This window comes from Aulostomus chinensis, chromosome 13 (assembly GCF_037954235.1).
Source record: "Aulostomus chinensis isolate RoL2024-O1b breed Wild chromosome 13, RoL_Achi_v1.0, whole genome shotgun sequence".
NCBI lineage: Eukaryota > Metazoa > Chordata > Actinopteri > Syngnathiformes > Aulostomidae > Aulostomus > Aulostomus chinensis.
This window is the reverse complement of record NC_141332.1, coordinates 18536099-18556167: the sequence shown is the minus strand read 5'-3', so window position 1 is coordinate 18556167 and position 20069 is coordinate 18536099. Positions and strand designations below refer to the sequence as shown.

General features: G+C 42.8%; 1 protein-coding gene across 5 annotated transcripts; it reads right to left on the bottom strand.

Moving 5' to 3' along the window:
• Positions 1-4474: 4474 nt before the first annotated feature.
• On the bottom strand, positions 4475-18935 carry LOC147251299 (P2Y purinoceptor 4). 5 transcript variants are annotated; one of them, XR_015118897.1, is made up of 4 exons: positions 18394-18935; positions 15163-17317; positions 13596-13702; positions 4475-4515 (listed from the first exon to the last, which is right to left on the bottom strand). XR_015118897.1 is itself a non-coding variant. In XM_086221862.1 (2 exons), exon 2 carries the CDS (start codon positions 17270-17272, stop codon positions 16178-16180), a length of 1095 nt encoding a protein of 364 aa, XP_086077988.1. In that variant the 5' UTR covers positions 17273-17317; positions 18394-18935; the 3' UTR covers positions 12621-16177. The 5 variants fall into 5 exon arrangements, 1 of the variants encoding a protein (XP_086077988.1); XR_015118894.1 differs by lacking the exon at positions 4475-4515 and adding exons at positions 6235-6289; positions 10407-10545 and having other exon boundaries at positions 13596-17317; XR_015118895.1 differs by lacking the exon at positions 4475-4515 and adding exons at positions 6905-6971; positions 10407-10545 and having other exon boundaries at positions 13596-17317.
• Between the last annotated feature and the right edge of the window lie 1134 nt (positions 18936-20069).

Here is a 20069-nt window from a genome sequence, read left to right as displayed (position 1 = left end):
GAATGGCTTTTCAATAACAGCCACAATGGAATCTGTCTCATTAAGATTCGCATGATTTTTGGACCACGAATGCAAATGAAGATGCAATTTAGGCACGGTCTGCTGTTCCCATTGTGCCTGCGTGAATAGTTGCGTCCTCCCAGTTCAACACAGGTAAAATAATATTCACGGGTCATTTAGAGGAATAAAAGTGCTGCGATTATCGCCTCTTTATTTAATACGGACCCACAGTGTTACTGATGTTAATGTGACTTATTAGACCCGTGTGAGGTGTTATTAACAAAAATAGGTTAATGTGCTTTAATGCCTGTGAGTGATGCTTGTGACAGCATTATAAACTCGGCGGCTTCCTTCCTTTCTTTCAAATTTTATATCACAGCTTCACCCGTCTTATTTTTATCAAGCTGCGACAAAACCCGACCGGATGTATATTTATCATAGGAGGGTTGGTGTTTGTGGCCATTCGAAAACTGCACGTTTCTATGATTAGTTTGTCTTTTGCAACAGGTATCAGACTCCATTTAAATTCTATCTCGTCAGGTTAATCAATGAGCTTCACTGCAACTTAAAACACTGATAAAGTACTGGATCATTTACATACCCTAATTATTTCTCATATATATTACAAATATTTGTTTGCCCATCTTTGATTTTTTTTTTCCTACAAGCTTCATTTCTGGTATAAGTATCAAAATTAGAGACGATTAACAAAGGATTTATTTTGCTGATATCTGATAATTGCAGATGGCCGTACTTACAGATGTTCATAGATGTGTATCATCTGTCCGAAAATCTGTTTTTTTTTTATCATATTTGTATTCATACAACCAAGAACCACACACAGACATTACAAATTTGAAAGTCTAATTGCCGTAACCATATAGAAATCATATCTTTACAGCGTTGCAAAGCCAAGAGTGAATATCAACCCACTTTATCAACCCACTTTATCAACCCACGTTGTCATGTGACACAAATGGATTGAAAAACAGCCAATATCTGCAGATTCTGACGAGGCGCCGATACTTTTGTGCACCCTTAACAAGAACTGTAGTGACATATTTCAGTTCAGCGCATGAGAAGAACTTTTGGAGAGCGGCGTTTAGCCTCTGAGGTGCATTTGTCCTCTCACAGAAAGTGCGAGTGTGACTTTACGTTGTCTTGAGTGTGTTCATTACGTCTTCGCCGGCGCCACACTCCTCAGGAGAGATGGGAAGAGACCGATTTTATAAACTCACCAACATGCAGGGATGCATCTCATTCTGTTCTGGCCTGCGCGTGTTTTCATTGAGATGTTTCTGAGGGTTGGATGCTGGGGGTGGTGGCGGTGGTGTGGGGCTCAACAGCCACCTCTTTGGAATGTAACCTTCATACTTACTGAACTCTGCTTGTAAAACAAGATGCAAAAAAAAAAGAAAAAAAAAAGCTGTTCGCCTCCTCCGTGCAGCTGTCTGGGAAGAATACTTCAAACTTTAGCCTCTTTTTCTCCCCGGCAGGCCAAGCATGTCCCTCCCTCATTATGCCGGTGTGTGAGAGCAAGGCCAAGGCTGCTGACACAGACCCGGTGTAATCTCTTTAACCCGCCACTGTCATGAGCAGACAAGGCGTGACCACCCAGCACTCATCTCACTCAGAGTTTTTCACTTCATCACCTCACCTTCGTCATTGTAAGCGCCTATCAATTAGGGATGCGCATTTCACACACATTTGATCAACACACACACACACACACACACACACACACACGGTTAATGATTGTTACAAAAAAAAAATTCATATCGATTCCTCATAATTATCAGCAACAGTGCTCATTGACGAATGAAGCCAGACTCTCGATGAAATCATATCACAGGACAGGACACAATTTTAAATGAATATACAGTGAATATGAAGCTCCTCGAGGTGAATTTCCTGGACAAAGACTCTTCACGTTTACTTGGCAGATTAGAAGAAACATTAAAACATTTGGTATATGACGCGTTAAATGAAAAATAAAATATTAAATTATGGAGCTGGTATTCAGGGAAAGCTAATTTCAATTTAGTTTAAATTAAGCAGAAAATTTCAATAAATATGGTTTTGCTTCTGAGCCACTGGCTAAAGCTGGATTATTATTATTCCTTTAGGATAAATGTGCAACACGATCCCCTCTGCGTTTGCTCGGGAACAAAGTCAAAGTTCCTCGGCTCCCACTTGAAGTCACGAGTCATAATATATCTCATTTGCTGGTAGGTTTTTTTGGGGGGGGTTTTTTGGACTCTGAGAGGCAATCTAGAAAAATAAATATACGTGCAAAAGAAGAGAAATGCAGATTAAATGAAGCCTCCAGATGCGTTTCAGGCTGCAGCATTAAAGTCATGATATTCTGTCATTTGAGCAGACGTCTGCTCTGTGAATGGCATTATCAAGCACCTCTATATATGGTGATCACTCTAAATACTGTTATTGCCTGACTGGCTAATTACAGTCCTCATTATTTTCCATGTATCTTCTGAATCATTTGCATGTTCAGTTTTCCAAAAAAAACAATAGAAACTTTCTTGGGTTTTTTTCTTTTCTTTTTTTTTCCCCTTTCTTTTTTTGGGGGGTTTGGAAGAAAGTGCTGAATCGTCATGTTTTGCTTTGCGCCGTGCCCAAGCAACCAGCCCCTCTTTTGTTTTAGCCATAATTGAGATCCCACTAATCTAGCCTCTTAAAAAAAAAAAAAAAAAATGAAGCCGTCTCTTTGTCAAACCTTCATTAGTTAAAGATAATATTGTGGAAATACACAATTAATTTGCAGTGTAACTTTAATTAATTAAATAAACCCAATTTCGCAGTGTGATTAATGTCATCAAGTTGTTATCAGTGCTCTCCTCCAAAATGAATATGTAACAGCAGTACTGAGCATTAATTGTGGAGAATTTGATGCTTTTAATAAGTATCCAAAACTAGCTTTAGGTAATTATAAGAGGTAATTTATTCAATCTTAAATAAAGACACAAACAAGCATAAATTGAGATATATATGTATATATATATACACACATATATAAAAATCACGAGTACCATTATGTGTAATCTCACTGTGAATTAGGAGAAAATGACAAATCTCTGTTGCACGCCAGCCACTTGATAAAGCAGATAATGGTCATAAATTTGGTCCCAGTCAAGGTCTCATTAAAAGAGGCATAATTTAATTAAGAGTTAGCCATCGCCCTCTAAATATATTAATTACCTTGAGCATGACGAGATGAGCGCGGTGATTATTGCGTGTTTCATTACAGTGAGTCTTCAGGGAGAAGAGCAACCTAAGGTGGGGAGCTGGCTGTGTTGACAAGATAATGGATGGGGGCCGCTGGCCGGCAAACTGAAACTGGTCACCTTGCTTTGGGTTGAACTCAAAGAGGTGAGATAGAGGACAGCATGGGTCCTCCGAAAGGTGCTTCCTCAAGCTTTCAGGTAGGTATTCAAATAAAGTACATTCAATTCTTATTTATTTCTAATTAATTTGCAGGAGCATGCATTATAGATAGTATCTGAGTGTGCAAAATGATGAAAAATTAGCTTAGATAATTAAGTGATCAGCTTTACAATGAAAGGTTGATTTTGAAGTCAGTATTTTGTGGAATGTTTTCATTTGTTTTTCTTAAAGTGTAACAAAATAATCCAAATGTGTAAAAATATAATCTGCCTCTGTTCTGTGCAGCTCAATCCAAAGTGTTGCACTGACCATTACATCATGCTTATATTGACTTTTTATTTCCACATAAAAAACTGTGCGCTGCTTATCTCTACACACACACACACACACACACAAACACACACACAAACACACAGAGCAGAGGAGTGCAGAGGCAACAGCTTATTGCCCTATAGACTGATATGTCAATGAAACATACAAGATGTTACATTGGAGCGATTTCCAGGCTCGCTCCTCTCCTGGCTGACAGCAGGACAAAGAGGCTAAGCTACTATTATCTGGAAGCAAGCCCTCATTCTTGCTTTCATTTTTCTTTTCACTTGCTCAAACGTAGACGTATGTGCTCGTGCACTGCGCTCAGTGTCAGCTGCCAGATACACCAGACAGGACAAAGCTTGAGTGTTATTTAATGTCAGCCTAGAGTGCAGGAAAGTTGTTTGCTGCAGGATTTTACCTGAATAATTTCCTTTACTATCTACTCAGCACTGTATTTAGATCAACAGGTGATATGATGTCTTAAAACAAAACCAGTCTGAGTGTGTGATGCTCCCTGCAGCATATCCTTCACTGCTCCCTCCCTCTTCTCCTCTCCTTCTACTACAAACCTCCTCCCACTCTGGCCAGAAAACCAAGGACACTCACCAAGCTCTGACTGGTCCCATAGCTGCTGCTTCCCATTCCCTCTGTTATAGACACACCTTCAACAGCTGGCTGTCAGCAGGCCCAGGAGACATACCAAGAGGAAGTATCAGAGGAAAGCAGTGACATCCGCCGTCCAGAGCCTCCGACACAACCATTCAGACCACAAAACCTCCACCATGGCTTCTCCTAGTGCTGCAGAGAGATATAAAACGAGTGAGGGAGCTGGGCAGTCACTGGTGTGGTGGAGCACACTGCAGCTGAGCTCTCCCTGCTCTGGGACCCATCTCATTCAGTCAAGATTGCTTCATACAAAAGTTGACAATGCACCAGTGAAAGCCATTGTTGATATTCAACATTTTTTAAATAGCTGAACAGAATAGACAACATGGCAGGCTGCAAAACTTGGCAAGGAAAACTGACCTGGAGCTTCCCCGTTTGAAAGGGTTGCCATACTGGGTGAGAGGAGAGCGGGCTATTGTGTATAAAAAAAAAAAAAAAAAAAAGGGAGAGCGGGTGTGAAAGAACTCAAAAAACAAAACATCTCCCATTCCGGGAGAGCAGAGTACAATGGCTTCTGTGCAGCAGGAAGAGGACAATCACCTCGCATGGTCAGGAGCAGTGCCAAGAAACAGCAGCACAATGAAATCAGTGCATTTGAAAATAGAATATCGTACTATTAGACGAACATACCAGCTCAAACCTCAATCTTGTAGACTTAAAAACAGACCAAATGTGCCACACCGATCACATTCACTCAATATTCGTCATTGCAACCCATGAAGAGCTATCATTTAGTCTCCATGCATCGGCTTGGCTAACGGCCAGAGGAATGTCTTTCAGCAAGTCATCTATTTCTCTAACGTTGCATAGATGAGGATGATCCTGTGCGACGCCGTTATTGGTGTTCTGTTTCTGTCATTGTCAGGACAACTGACAACTCTGCAGCTTGATATGGATATTTAAGACGCCTTTAACCTTCCATATGTCAAAGTACTGTGCCTCTCGTGCCTCCCAAGCTATCAAAACACCTGTCCTTGTAACGTGGGTGTGTGTGCGTGCGTGTATGCGTGCGTGTGTGTCCAGTTGCCTCGAGGCAAGTCGCAGTGTTGTATTTCGTACACCCTCGTGTCTTGAGGTGGGAGCAGGATGGGAGGGGAGGAGGTTAGGGGCTAAGTGATTAATGTGGATTTCAAAAAAGAAAAGAAAACCCAGAGGGAAACAAGTCAAACACACCGGGACCCTTCACATCCAGCTCAGAAACAAATCCACCCAGCCATTCAAAACTGCAAACCTGGAGTTGTTAATTTAAAGAGACACTCAATAACCGTGAACAACACAACCGCCTCATTAGTGAATTTGATTTGCAGCAACTGATGCAACAAATGCCCGTTGCACCACAGAGCTATTTTAAAATTTCATTACAAATAAGAAAACAAATCAGCAAACAATTTAATATTCATTCTATAATCTTTAAATTTACCAATTTTGTTCATACTGGCAACTTACTGGATGCTGACATCGTTAAAATCCAACGTTTAGAAGAGTATTACTTGTATATTTCATAAAGGGGATAAACGGTGGGTTGGTGTATTTAGAAAGGTTTTTAAGCACTGAAATCAACATAAAGCATTGGAAAAGCAAGGAGATATTTCATTTCCATTGGCATCCTTTAGAAAAAAGAAAATCTCTCACCTGGTTGAGTGAGTTTGGGGTCAAAACACTCTACTTTCCACAAATAGATTTATCAGTGCAAAGGACCCGAGAACCAGATATGAAAATGAAGGAAAGTCAGATATAAGGAATTACGTTTTACAGCAAATGTATTGTGTCATTTATTGTCTTGAAATTAGGAATGGGCAAGAAAAAAACAGCAGCGGGGTGAGCGATTCTGCTGAAACACAAGTACGTGATGTCAAGTGGAGGACTTGTGTAATAAAATCCCTGCCTGTTGGCATCTTCTCTTGCCCTGAAACATGAGAGGAAATGTTGTGAGTCTTGTTCTGCTGTGGTTTCCTTTTCTCTTAAAGGCTGATCTGGGACTGCGTGTGAGAAGGAGGTGGTGTTCTCCGTGCAGAGAAACAGGACCAGTCAGGCCCTTTGACATGGGCAGGCTTGAAGTTTGAGATGTATAATTACATTGTTCAAGGAGAAATTACAGCCCTAAAAATGAAGGCTGGGCTTACATAATCTCACAGGTGTGTCAACGCTTGGCTAGGACAGAGAGAGAGAGAGAGAGAGAGAGAGAGAGAGAGAGAGAGAGAGAAAGAGAGAGAGGTAAGGAACCTGTTGCGTCTTTACTGGAAATCCACATCAGTGCCACCCATCACACACTATTAGCGGCCATCAAAGCTCTAATTTTACTCTAGCATTACACCCTACTCCTTGCGTCCCCCTCCCTCCCCTGCTGGTCTGGATGGCGTAGCCTGGTGGGAAAACGACATTCAATCTGCCATCCACCCTATTCAGGTCCAAATTGGCAAATGACAGTTCTCCACCTCTCGGATTTCAGGAAGGAAAATGTACCACCATCATCCACCTCAGCCTCCTATAAGCCTAAGTGGAGAGGGGAGGACCAGTGAGGCCGAGGATTGGAGCGAGTTGGGTTAACAGCCTCCCTTGTCCTCCTTGCATGGTGACGGTTCTGGACACTGAATGCAGAGAAAAGAGAGAGAAGAATGCCTACTCAGCAGATCAAAGGAACTTCCCGTACGACTGAAGGGAAAAGTTGACCTCAGTCCCCTAATCACACACTTTCCTCCTGGGCCGAGGTGTGCTGGTAGATGAGTTCGCCCTCATGGAGGTCAAAAGCAGTGACAGGGCAGCCTGTAGAGTCGCCTTAAGAGCAACCAGCAGGTCTCCAAATGTAAGAAATACGTTTTTTTTTTTTAGAAATAACTGTGCAACCATACAACAACAAACCATTGAGTCTATTTGCGAGCAGCATGAAGAGAAAGTTTTAAAATATTTAACATGTATATGGATGGACACCTAACAGCACATGCACAGACAACGGCGTCTTTCATCAAGCTTTCGCCACGACACGGGGAAAAGACACAGAACATATTGTGTTCAACATTAACTGGCCGACCAACTGAATGGTACTCTTACTGCTAATTAAGTGCTAATGGCAGTTCCCCCTGCCGAGAATACTAATTAATGCTCCATTCTTCTGTGAGCTGAGCGCGTACTCCAGTGTGGCCTAATGAGGGGAGGCAGGTACGTCTTCTCCCAGGCTGGGTTAATAAGCACAACACAGTGGGGTCTGAGTGAGAGGGCCCGAACTAGGGGGTGGCGGGGGGGGGGGGTGCTTCCTGTTCCTCAATCTTAACAGACCCCCCTCAGAACATTCACAATGGGCCAGGAGGTAATGAAAAGATGTCTCCCATAAACTCGGAAAATAGGCCTGCTTATGTGGCTGCAGGGACACCACCTTGAAGGTTTTGGTGTGTGTACAGGTGTAAATACATTAATTAACACGAAGAAATGTGCTTTAAATATTTAACAACTCGTGCACTAACTGACATTTTTCAATAATAGCAGTGAAGACGCATAGCCTTCACTGTATCACACACTGTGTACGTTTTATTTGCACCCAGTGATGGAAAAGTGCCAGGAAAACAGTTGTTAAAGAAAGGTTCTTGACAGTGAGTACCATTCCATGTGTGTCTTTCGACAGAATTACTACCTAGAAACTGCTGATGTCTCTTAGAAAACAACTTTATGTAGTTTCCAGCTCTCTGGAGAATACGCTGTGCTGAAAAGTAAATAAATACATTACCCGTTTAGACGCAGAAAGCCTGAGAATCAGATTCAAAGTGCTGAAGAATGAATGGATGTGCGAGTATGCGGCTGCGCGCATGAGCGTAAACATAGATTGAGGATGGTATTGGAATTACCTGAGTGAGATAATGGTGGTGCATTAGATTAACTTTCAGTCCTTAAATGCAACACATTTAAGCAATCTTGTCCCCCCAAAACATGTCAATGTCTGAAAGGCCTCCCTCTCGCTATCAGGAGCCTCTGGTCCCCCACACTGATGCAGCTGGCAAGGCGCTACTGTCGACTGTCAAAACGCAGCGCCAGATCTAGTTATAAAATAATTGAATTTTCATATCAGAGGGGACCAGAGTCCCAGCAGACAATAGGACTGCTGAGTCCTCTCTGATATTGGCTCAGGCCCTTTGCCATGCGCATGAAATCAGTATGTTAATGTTCCGGGGTTTTCTTTTTTTAAGGGCACTTGTGCTCCCGCAATGTACAACCGATGCGGTTTCAAAAAAAATTGCAACTATTGATAAGTAGGCAGCCCACAACCCCCTCGACCCCTCCTCCCGCCCAACATGCCCACCCACGCCACCCCCCCACCTCAACACCAAACCCACCAAGGCTGTAGACGTTCCCGCACCCCCATCCTCCCCCTTTATTAAAATTGTAATTTATTTTTCTAAATCAGAATGACAGCTTGCTTTCTTTTCTCTGCAGCAGGCAGTGAATCACCGAGCTTTAATTACTTTCGTAACTTCGCTGACCCTGTGAGCGCGCTGCTCCGCCGGAAAAAAAAAAGGGACGTCCAACAAAAGGCCCTCCACAGCCACAGCCGCCTTCAGCTGTTCATTCAAAATGCGAAAAATTTATCAAACTGTGGATTTTATAAGATTTTGTTAACATTTCACCTCCTATCTTTTTCACAACACCCCCCCCCACACACACACACACACCTAGCCCTCACTCGCCACCACCTCCCACCCAACAGCTCTGCACTCTCAATCTCACCTCACCTCCTGAAGAAGAAACTCAGGATAACACACTTAATTCCAACTCTTCCACCTCGCATGGTTCTGTGTGTGTGTGTGTGTGTGTGTGTGTGTGTGTGTGTGTGTGTTGACTCAACAGGGTCTCCTGGGGTCAAAACACCCAGAGGTCACACTATCATCAGTAACCCCTTCATATCCGGGCCGTGGCCCCTGCACTTGGGGCACAGTGACCACAGGGCTGGGAGGCCAGGAAGCACATAAACACTGTATTTGATGACATCACAGACATCGGGTCACGCCTATCTGTGGCCTCTGGAGCGTCACACGGATCGGGGACTGCGGCTTTATGACTCTGCCCTCTTCCGCTTTGCGGCTCTAAAGTTCAGGCGTGTTTCTTGTTCCCCAACACATCCCTGTTTGCTTCACACGATTCCTGGCGCCTCGACTTATTAAAGACGCTAATATGTTGTAATCCCTGCTATCGCTCTCACCTTCTCACTGGCACACCCGTTTTTTTTTTTGTTTTGTTTTTTTTTTGGGCCGTGCCACTGTGAGAACCAAGGGGTGTGCAGGCGCGCTTGGTCTTTTGCTGACTGCCTGATAATTGAATGAGCGATTATCCCTCCCATTAATAGACAATGATACAGAAAGCACTGCCATATGTACGGAATATTAATGAGTGGCTGCAGCAGCCTAGATAAGAGAAGCGCCGTGCAGTTGCTGTAATAGGGGTTAAAACAATTTGCCCCCCTCACCACCACCACCACCACCCTATCCCTCCTCACACACCCACACACACTCCCATGTGTTCCACAATGCTAATCCTCTCCCTCACTAAGCAGCCCCCTTCCCACTCGCTCTGGACCAGCGCTGACCTCGCTGCTGCCAAGGCCGACCTGCTATTGTGTCAGAGTGCTAGCAGGGTCACTTCCCATAAGAATGACATGCTAATGATGGAGAAGACGAGTGTTTACTTCATTAGAATATTTTGGAACGGAAGAAGACAAAAATAAATCAAATAAATAATTGTTTCTATCTCAGTTGGCAAGATCTGTCTTGTTGCTGCCATAAGCAGTGTGTTTTATTAGCTGAAGAGAAACTACAAGCCCACCTTCCCCAACATCGCCTCCATCCTATTTCATTAAAGGTTACCGGCGGTCAGGCAGGTGAAACAGTTGGGCTACACTTCCATATGAATCGCCTTTCCAATCAATATCTAACATCTATTATCAATGGGAGGCAATATTTCTCCTTTTACCTTGCGATAATTGTGCTTAATGCTGTGAAGTACCTTATCATAGGTCTGACAGCAAAAGAAAGGCAGGTTACCATGGCGACTGTGAAAGCCATTGGTTTCCTTTTCAGCGGAATAATGAACTTCTCTCCTCTGTGTGTCACTCCTCCACTCCACTCTCAGGCTCTTCGATTAAATTGAAGTCCGTGCGTCCTTGAAATCCCTCGTCTCTGCCTTATGATTTGCCCAGAAAAATAAAAAAAACGAGAGAAAAACAGGAAAGTGCTCAAAGCTCGATAAATGCATCACTTTAGGGACAAGGCGCGGGTATGTAACAATCGTTACACACGCTTAATAACGGGAATATGTTCCGTTAATTAAAAGTACTTGTAAACAGCACATAATGGATTTCTTTGAGAGTGTTTGGGCTCTCAGGTTGGATGGAGCTGGGAGATGATCATCTTGTTCTCCTTTAAAATAGTAAAGAACACATACATATATAAACATATACATACATATATGTATTTTTTTTTATCTGTATACACACATAAACACATAAATATTACATATATCACACATAAATACACACACATATATGTGTGATATAAAAATATTAGAATAAAAATCTTCAGAGAAATGCAAACAATTTTTTTGGAAAGCAAGTCCTTCACCTTGTAATTGCACAAGACGCAATACTATTGTTAATGTCTTGGTGCAGTCCACACACACACACACACACACACTCACACACACCTTGAAAAGTTCTTTAATATGGATAATCCACACACGATTTTCAATTTATTTGGTAAAAGATTTTGTGAACGTGACAAACGTGCTATTCTGTTCGGTCAAAGCTAAGCCATCTTAGCCGACAAGCTAAGAGACGGACACAGGAGTTTCTGGGTGGGTGGTCTTAAAAGAATAGTTCCGATGTTTTAAGTCCTATTTGCTGCTTATCAATACTGATGTTGATTAGCAGAGGTCTTCCTCAACATAATCGCAGCAGTTCAGGAAATGAATGCGAGGTCAGTGGGGTCACACTCCAAGCTGACTGAGGCTCATTGAAAAAAAATAATAGAACTACCTCTTTAACTTCACTCAAAGGTGTAAAAGTTTGGATTCTAATCAATTTTTATAATTGACCACCCTAAACAACTAGACTGACTTCCTTTCAGATGGATTTCCAGACTTTCCTGGATTATTACTGGTGATGCTGTTGACTGTAAACGTGAAATCGTATGTTACATAAGACGAGTTTCAATTAGAACACTGATGATGTCACGGGCGTGTAAGAGGAAGCTAAGATGAGGAACATGTCACTCACAAATTTGTTATTATTTCAATGACTCATAAATAGAAATTATCCTGACTTTCCTGGTGTGTGTATGACTCAGCATTCCAGCTCAGGTTCAGCACCAGAGCAGAAAGCTGCTGTCCGAATCGACAGTTTTAAAGAACCAAAACAGATTCAAGGAACGATCACTTCACTATTCATGTGGTATTTAATCTGTGGGAACGCTTGAACTCTGTGCTGGGAACCAACTCGAGTCCATCAACTTGAAGGTGGTTTGGGTTTGTTTTTTTTGCTGCAGAGTGAAGACTTTCAACTGATGATAAGCAAGTCGCAACTATTTTAAAGTGAAATATCATCAGACGCAACAGAGCGACTTTGTCAGATTTAATGATGAACACGCTGAGACGAATAGTTGTCTCAAAGCAGCGTGACAGAAAAAAAAAAAAGTTTCTCTCCTGTAAACATCAGAAATCTGATCATTGATTGCACACGCTATCCTTCCTGTCCTTGAGCGCAGCGACCTCGGCGCCGGAGAACATCAAGTGCTTCACTGTCTTCCATTGAATAAAATAAAACTGCAGCTAATTCAAGTAAAACTAGAAAAGCGAGACACACATGGATCCAATTGAGAGCATCAAACAATAAGGCCGACTGCACAGTAGCGGTGGATTCATTTATCTTGATTACGGTTATTCAATAAAGTCATAAATACAAGTTTCACTACATGCAACCATGGATAACCGATTATAACTTATAGATGCTAGCATCTCAAATATGCATCGATTCCATTTATCTGTTGACACATTTTGCAAGGCTGTGAACGCGTTGTTTCGGACATGTTTTCATCGTTATTTTATCTCCAACATCCAGATCTCACCAACCTTCTATGACTATATAAAATTGTCCTAAAATGTAAATGGCTTATTTGGGTTCTCTTTCTCGAGTTAACCTTTGCCATTTTTTTTTTCAAAAGCTGCTTTATTAAATCCTACGATAAACACAAGAATGTTACCTATGATTCAGCTCGGCTGATTTATCTGGAGCTCTCGGTGGAGATGAGATTTAATGAGGTTTTTAGTTAATAAATGAGCCGCATTGCTTCTTGAAGATGAACCTGGTCTTCACGCGGCTGCTCGGCAGAACAGAAAGTCTTAATTTGTGGTTTAAATTATCGGCTCCTTCTCGGAAAAGAATCCGTAAGTGTGGACGGACGTGCTCAGCCTTGACTGGTTGATACATAGAAGTGTTCCTTATATCAAATACAGCCTGGTCATAGATTGCGATGATGATGATTGCACTATACAACACTGCAATGCTGATGCATGAGCTGGAGTTTGAAGCAATCTTGTTTTTTCACAAATATCCTTCTCATCTGTTTGGAATCCAGGAACATTTGACTATTCAGAGGAAATAATGTCATTCCGGGATTCTTCAGCAGCAGGTCTATTAAAATGGGATCAAAAGACCCGTTTCTATAGGGATAAAAAATGCAATTTCTGATGTCATCATGTTTTATCACAGCTAGGTTATGATTTCCACCGTCTAGCCTGGAAGTTCTTAAGTCAAAGCATGAAAACTAAACTCAAGTTACTGAGTTTAATGGCCACCATTAAGGCGTCTCACACCTGACAGGTACCGGCGCCTCATGGGTAGAGGGGAGGGGCTCGTTCTTCCTGTCAATCATAGCAGTTTGCACCGTGGGTGCAGCAGCCGAGTGCCCCGGGGAGTCACCCAGGAGATTTAAAGCAGTAGATCTGCCGTCTACTGTTCACAAATACAGTGTCAATTTCACTGGCGTCACATTCATATTGATCTTTTGGTTTTCTTTCCGCTCATTGATTTGAGGTGAATGAACACAAAGCAGTGTCCCATTTCCTCTGATGAAGAGCTTTTTCAGTTTTATCGAGCTCTGTGTCTCTTTGTCATTACTTTCCTGGATGGAGCGCATATAAAGAAACCATAAACAGAAGCTACTGTCTGAAGTTTGTACCTTTCCTCATTGCCAATGAATCCATACAGGAGGAGGCTGGGTGACCCGGCTCAGACATCCTCTACAGCACCCACAGGGCTCCTGTCTCTAGGGTGTGCTCCCACAACCTGCAAAGAACTTATATTTTAAAAACAAAAACAAAAGCATTATTTGCACTAAAAGAGCGATATGAAAGGAGTCTGAATCTTGAGTAAACACAAGTTGTACAAGATGGTAACAGAGAACAGTTTTTGTTTTGTTTTAAAGTCAAATAGGAAACCAAAAAACGTCAGGTTGTCGGGGTCTGGCTGGTTTACTGACAAAAATCACACCACAGGGAGGCGCTGTTTAGCTGACGCATCACAAAAAGCTGCGCTTGCAACAGAGACATGCCCTTCGCTGAGCTTCCCCGTCCAGTTGGAGAAGCTGCATGAGATTCAGGCTGACAATCAGAAACAGCAACATGATTTCTGTGACGCTCACATCAACAGGTACTCGATGGCGATCTTTTCATGCTGTCATAAACAACAAAAACAGGCAGTGGCAGACTTGATCTCTCATTTGTTAATTATAGACATGGATGAAATCATATTTGGAACCATTTGAATAAACTTTCACACTTCAGCCGACTGAAGAAAAGGAATCAACTCATGCCGTTCACACTGACGCGGAACACACTCAGGCGTGTTTCAGTTTATTCACAGGTTTTCAGGAGCTGCATTAATCTTGCTGTCTCCAACCAAACAACGTCCCTGTATTACAAACGGATACTTTGTTCCCCACTGCAGAACATTAATGTCTAATCCAAAAGTCCAAGGTCTCCCACAGATACCGAATAACAGACAGATGCTGGCGGGAGAGAAGGAAGCAGTCGTTAGACGTTGTCACACAGCCTAAAAACTACGAAGGTTTTTAGTGAATTGTGGGAAAATTAATCAAGAATCAGTCCGTCGACCATTTATGAGCACAAGCACAGCTCTCGCTTGTGTTCAGATTGGATTCATACAACATCTAGAATCATTTTCTACATTAGGATGGAGCTTTGTGGATGAAAACTATAAGGATTTTCAAGCCATGTTTCTCATTCCTCAAAAATGATTTCCAACAGAAGAGTTACTCAAGGTCTACTCGCACATAACGACACAACTTGAGAGACTTTTGGCCAGATTTGACAGGGAAATGCACGCGTTGTATTATCAGTTCGTGATACTTGGCGTTCAGTTCACATCGGCAGCACTGGAGACCCGCAGCTACAGTTCCACACCTCGTCATGCTGCACATATCACACAGAAAGATGGTGCTCAAAGAAGGAAACGCTGCATCCGCCTCCAAGCATGGAGGGTTTCAAGCAGGTCTACTGACAGATAAAATCTGTGTAAGTATCAATCCCAAAAGAGAAAAGGGGAAAATCCTGCATCCCTCTAATGATGCGTGGGTGTTTTTTTTTTTTGTGGCTTTTTTTGAGAAGATAGTTCCAGATCAATTTCTCCGCCTGTTTCCATGCTTGTGCAAAAAGACAGATGTGGACGCTGAAGGACAAAAACAGCTGGACCTGAGGGAGCGCTGGGTTAAAGACAGGAAGCATTACCTCACAACTGTCTCATTAATGAGACAATAGCCAGACTCTCAGCGGCGCTTGGTCGGATATCAAGTAGAACACGAGGATCTGCTTGTTAAATTCAGTTGAGTTTGTTCCTGCTCAGCCGACAGCAACTCTGCGATCAGTTGTTACAGCACCTGTGAACACCTGAAAAGCTTTACTCTGAGTTACTACTTCAGTTTACAAAAAAAAAACCTTTCACAGCACGAGAGAGTTTACTACAGTTAATACTGCATTCAGACACACATTAGTTTGGATGGATTACATATAGGATTTGTGTACAGCAGGAGTCCTGGAGGGTCACGAATCAGCAAAAATGAGGAATTTCCATGCTATCTAAAGACATCAAACGTAATACAGAAGCACTGATCTGACCTACTAACAAAGAAAATAATCTTTAGTCTCTTATTGAAATGGGCTTTTCTCATATTTTGTCATAGATTTTCTCATAATTTCATTTTTTTGCAAATTTACTGCTCCTTCTTGTCTTTTTTTTCTTCTTTTTTTGTTAACGCAAATTTGAACGTGTACTGATTTTCGGGCGATTTCTTGCCTCTTTACTCATGGCGTTTTACCATGTTTTTGAAACAAAATAGTCAAAGGAATTTGCCGATTTCCTAAAAGTGATTTGCAGAAACTATAATTTTGCCTAAGAATTCACAAAAAAGGTGAATTCAAAAAATGCAAGCTCATTTTTCCCCTTATCCTTTAAAAACGCAATTATAATAAATCATAAACGTTGATTTTTATGTCTTCGTCATAAAAACACTGTTAATCAAGAAATGAACAATTAAAAACACTGTCTTTGCACCTGTCACACACACACACACACACACACACACACACACACACACACACACGTGCAGATTTCACAGTAAACTAGACTTCTTCCATATTAGTGCAAAAAAAGGGGGGGGGGGAATCACCTGTTTGCTAACAAAGAAATGTGATTTTGGAACAGAAATATGAAGACAAGTTTGATATTTTAAAAGAGTTCATCTCGCTATCTTTCAACCTCTCCACTGATTTTACAGTCTGAGTGTTTGTACACCAGGGCGACGTCGATGTTATTGTTTGGCGGCGTCTGGCCCTGTTCTGCTCCTTGGCTGCTTGACATGGGTCGTTTCCCTGTCAGAATAGACATGAGTTTGGAGCGGTAGTGATCTCCTGCCAAAAAATATAAAATGGGATCAATGCAGCTGTTGACGCTGGCCAGCGGCCTGGTGATCTTGTAAGTGAAGTTGACGATGTTGAGGAAGTCACAGTTCAGATCCAGGACGCGGGAGGTGTAGTAGAGCGTCCGCGTGATGTGGAACGGGACAAAGCTCACCGCAAACACAACCAGCACCACGATGATGAGCTTAATGGACTTCCGACGTGAGCTGGCTCCGCGTTGGCTGGTAGTTAACCCCTGTCTGGGCCGACACAAGGCCCGCGCCATCAGGCAGTAACACACCATGATGACCAGGAAAGGAACGCCGAACAGTAGCACCATGACAACGGAGCTGTAGTCCACGTACTCCTCAAAATCCTCCTGCCTGGTCGTGTCATGGCACAAAGTATCATTGTCCCTCCTGGACGTGGTGACGAAGATGAGGTTAGGCACAAGACACACAGTCACCACCGCCCACACCAGGCAGCACACTAGGTGAGCGTGGCGGGGCTTCACCAGGGTCAGCGCCTTGATCGGGTGGCAGATGCCAAGATAGCGGTGCACGCTGATGCAGGTGAGGAGGAGGATGCTGCAGTAGAGGTTGGCGTAGAAAAGGAAGCGCACTATTTTGCAAGCAGCCACACCAAAAGGCCAATGACTGCGGTTGGCGTAGTAATAAATAAGCGTAGGGAGGGAGAGGACGTACAGGAAGTCCGACAGGGCCAGGTGGAACATGTAGACGGTACTCGGGTTCCACGGACGCATCTTGAGGAACAACCACAGGGCAGTAGCATTTAGAACGAAGCCAACTACAAACACCAGACTGTAGGACACCGGCAGCAGGATGTACTTAAACTCCTCATCAAAACGACAGCTAGAGTTGAAGATGGAGGTAAACACCGTCGACTGATTGGGCCCAACAGGAACGCTGATGGCCGTCTCCATGGTGACCTCTCCTCTCAGTGGTCCACGCCAGCGAGATGATGGGACCTTCAACAGCGGAGGAGGCACCGACGTTTGCAGAAAGCAAAACAAACATGGAGGTTCATTAGTCAGGACCCCAACCGTTAATCAACGCTGTATTACTGACAAATTCTACTGTAAATTGATATTTTTCCACGTTAAAAAAAATTATCGGTTGCCTCTTGTTAATTGTGAGGATTTACTGTCTTCGTATGTTTAGTTGGCTTAGAGGCTGCCAGATACTTGGAGATGACATTGATATTTTCTGGCTCGTTCACATAATTAATTAGGAAAACTAATCTGCGGAATCAATAATGAAAACACTTAACGTTGCAATTGAAAGCTTAAACTAAAAGCTGCTCTGGATTGTATTCGCCCCTGTGTGGGTGACGTTGAGGACGAACTGCATGTTGTGCCTGTCTGGAACTCCACCTGAGGGATGAAACTAGGGGTGGGAATCAGCTGTGGACCTCCAATCACGTGACATAATCAGCTTCTTAACTGGCACATGTGGCTGACACATGGCATGGTGGCCAAACACACTGCTGCAACTTGAAGAAATGGAGGGAATTTCTACTCTGGGTTCTGGATATGTTATCATTCAGTTCTAGCTTTCATCCCCTTGAGCCGGATGTGGTTTGCACTTGAGAGCCGTATTATAATTTATTTCGCCCACATCCGCATGCCAGAGGACGTTTACTATCATGGTAGTAGTTCTCAGAAATGCACAGTCGGTTTGCAGGATTCAAATCCCTCAGACTTGCAGTGGAGTTCTCGTTCTGCGGATTTAAATACAAGTTGCACTGGTTCTTGTTTATCAGTGCTGAACGCACAAATATTATTCAACTGGAAATGTGGTTAAATTAAAAAAAAAATTTCATAAAGGTAAAAATCAAAACTGTCTACAGGTCCGTGGGAACATGCGTGACTGCTTCACACCAGCTCAACTCTTCTTCATTTTACAGGGAATCCCAGGAGTAAACCGCTAAATATGTCAAAGTAATCACGGTGAGCTTGTATTTCATATCGTTCAGCTCAACTTTTCACACACAACTGTCCAGAAAGTTCCTCCTACACAAACACACAAACGCACACACACTCACCAACACGAGCTCTTTCAGCGCTGCTGGTCCACGCTGATCCGGATCTAAACCAGTCCTCCGTTACTCCACCAGTATCACCAGTCTCGCAGCTGCTCCTCCTCACTGTTCTCCGTCCATCTCCCAGTCGGCCTGAACTACATTAGATACGCTGCGGTTCAGTAATGTTCTTCTGGCTGAGGAGGTCGGGGAGGAACTCCATGTCTCCGACCGCTACACACACCCGAGAGTGGTTGAAGTGGGAAGTCACATTTGCTGAGTGGACAAAAGAGCCGCCTCGAAGTAAAAAAGCCCCGCCGGAGTCAAGAAGAGTCACTTCCAATTAGGCGGAGGGAACCACGTGAAAGCGCTGCTGGTTCAAAGATGTTACGCAACTGAAACTTTTAGGTGCAGAAAACAAGATCGTTCATGCACATAAGAAAAGGGCAGGCTGGGATGAGAACAGGGGGCCCATAGAGCCCCCGGGGGGCGGCGGCGTAGTGAGCACAACATGTGGCCACGAGACACAACTTGTCCCCACAATTTAATCAAAGCGTGGGAACAACATAATGTGACCACTAATCAGAAAACGCGTGGGGAAGGAGTTCTCTTCTTATCTTGCAACCAATCAGTGCTCAAACTGGAGCAACAGGTTATATCTAGCAGCCATGAATCAGACCTAAAATGGGAACGAGATTTCTTATTTTGTCACCAAAAATGAAATCAAGTTGTGGAAACAAAAAAAAAATGAATTTGTGGAGGAGAAGTTACAATCTGCAGCCACAAAACGTTCTTTTCCTCGTCTATACAGCCCCGCCAGGGCTTGGCAAGAGTTGATCCATGTACAATTTTCAGATTTAGATATTTCAGATACCTGCCTGCCAATGAATCTGTATCAGGAGATCAACGTTGCTAAAGTTTAGCATGTAAACAGTGCACAGAGATGTATAAATAACTGAGGGCCGTATGAGGATACTGTAACACACACACACACTATACACACAGTTCATACTATAATTTGAACTACACTATTCATGTGAAGAATTAGCACGTTTCCACTGCTTGATGTTATTTTTTTTCTTTTGATATTAGTACTTTTCTTTATTAAAAGATCGATATTTCATCATCTTTTATAAGACTGATCCCTCCTACGAAAGGGTCGTAATGCCGGTCAGAACTTGAGTGTAAAAGAAGAGATGCACAGTACTGGCTGGCTGCTTGTTCCCTTCACTAAACTCCTCAGAGAGATTCTCATCATAAAATAAAGAATTATAATCTCTGGTAGTAAAGAAATAAAAGCAGTTGGGATGAGCAACACAGATAAGCAGAGGTGAGAGGAGTTATTTACGTAGTAACTTACCAAAAACTCAAGCGTGAGTGTCCTTCCCTTGCAAACGTCACGAGATCCAATAAACCAAAGTCTGTGGACACTTTGGCTTTGCGTTCTGCTTTCCAGGTTGAGATCGGCGCAAAGCACCCATCTAAAGTTGTATCTTCCAGTTTTTTTGTCCACGAATGTTAAATTTAGGCACAATTCTAAAGTGCTTCCTTTTTTGCCCTTTATAATTCACCGCATTTATCTGACAGCACTTTATTTAAAAATATATATTTTTGCACTCAAAACACCTGATCAGCCTTTATAAAATGACACCGTAAAACACTGAACACTTTATTGCACCAATAAAGAGAACGAATTAAAA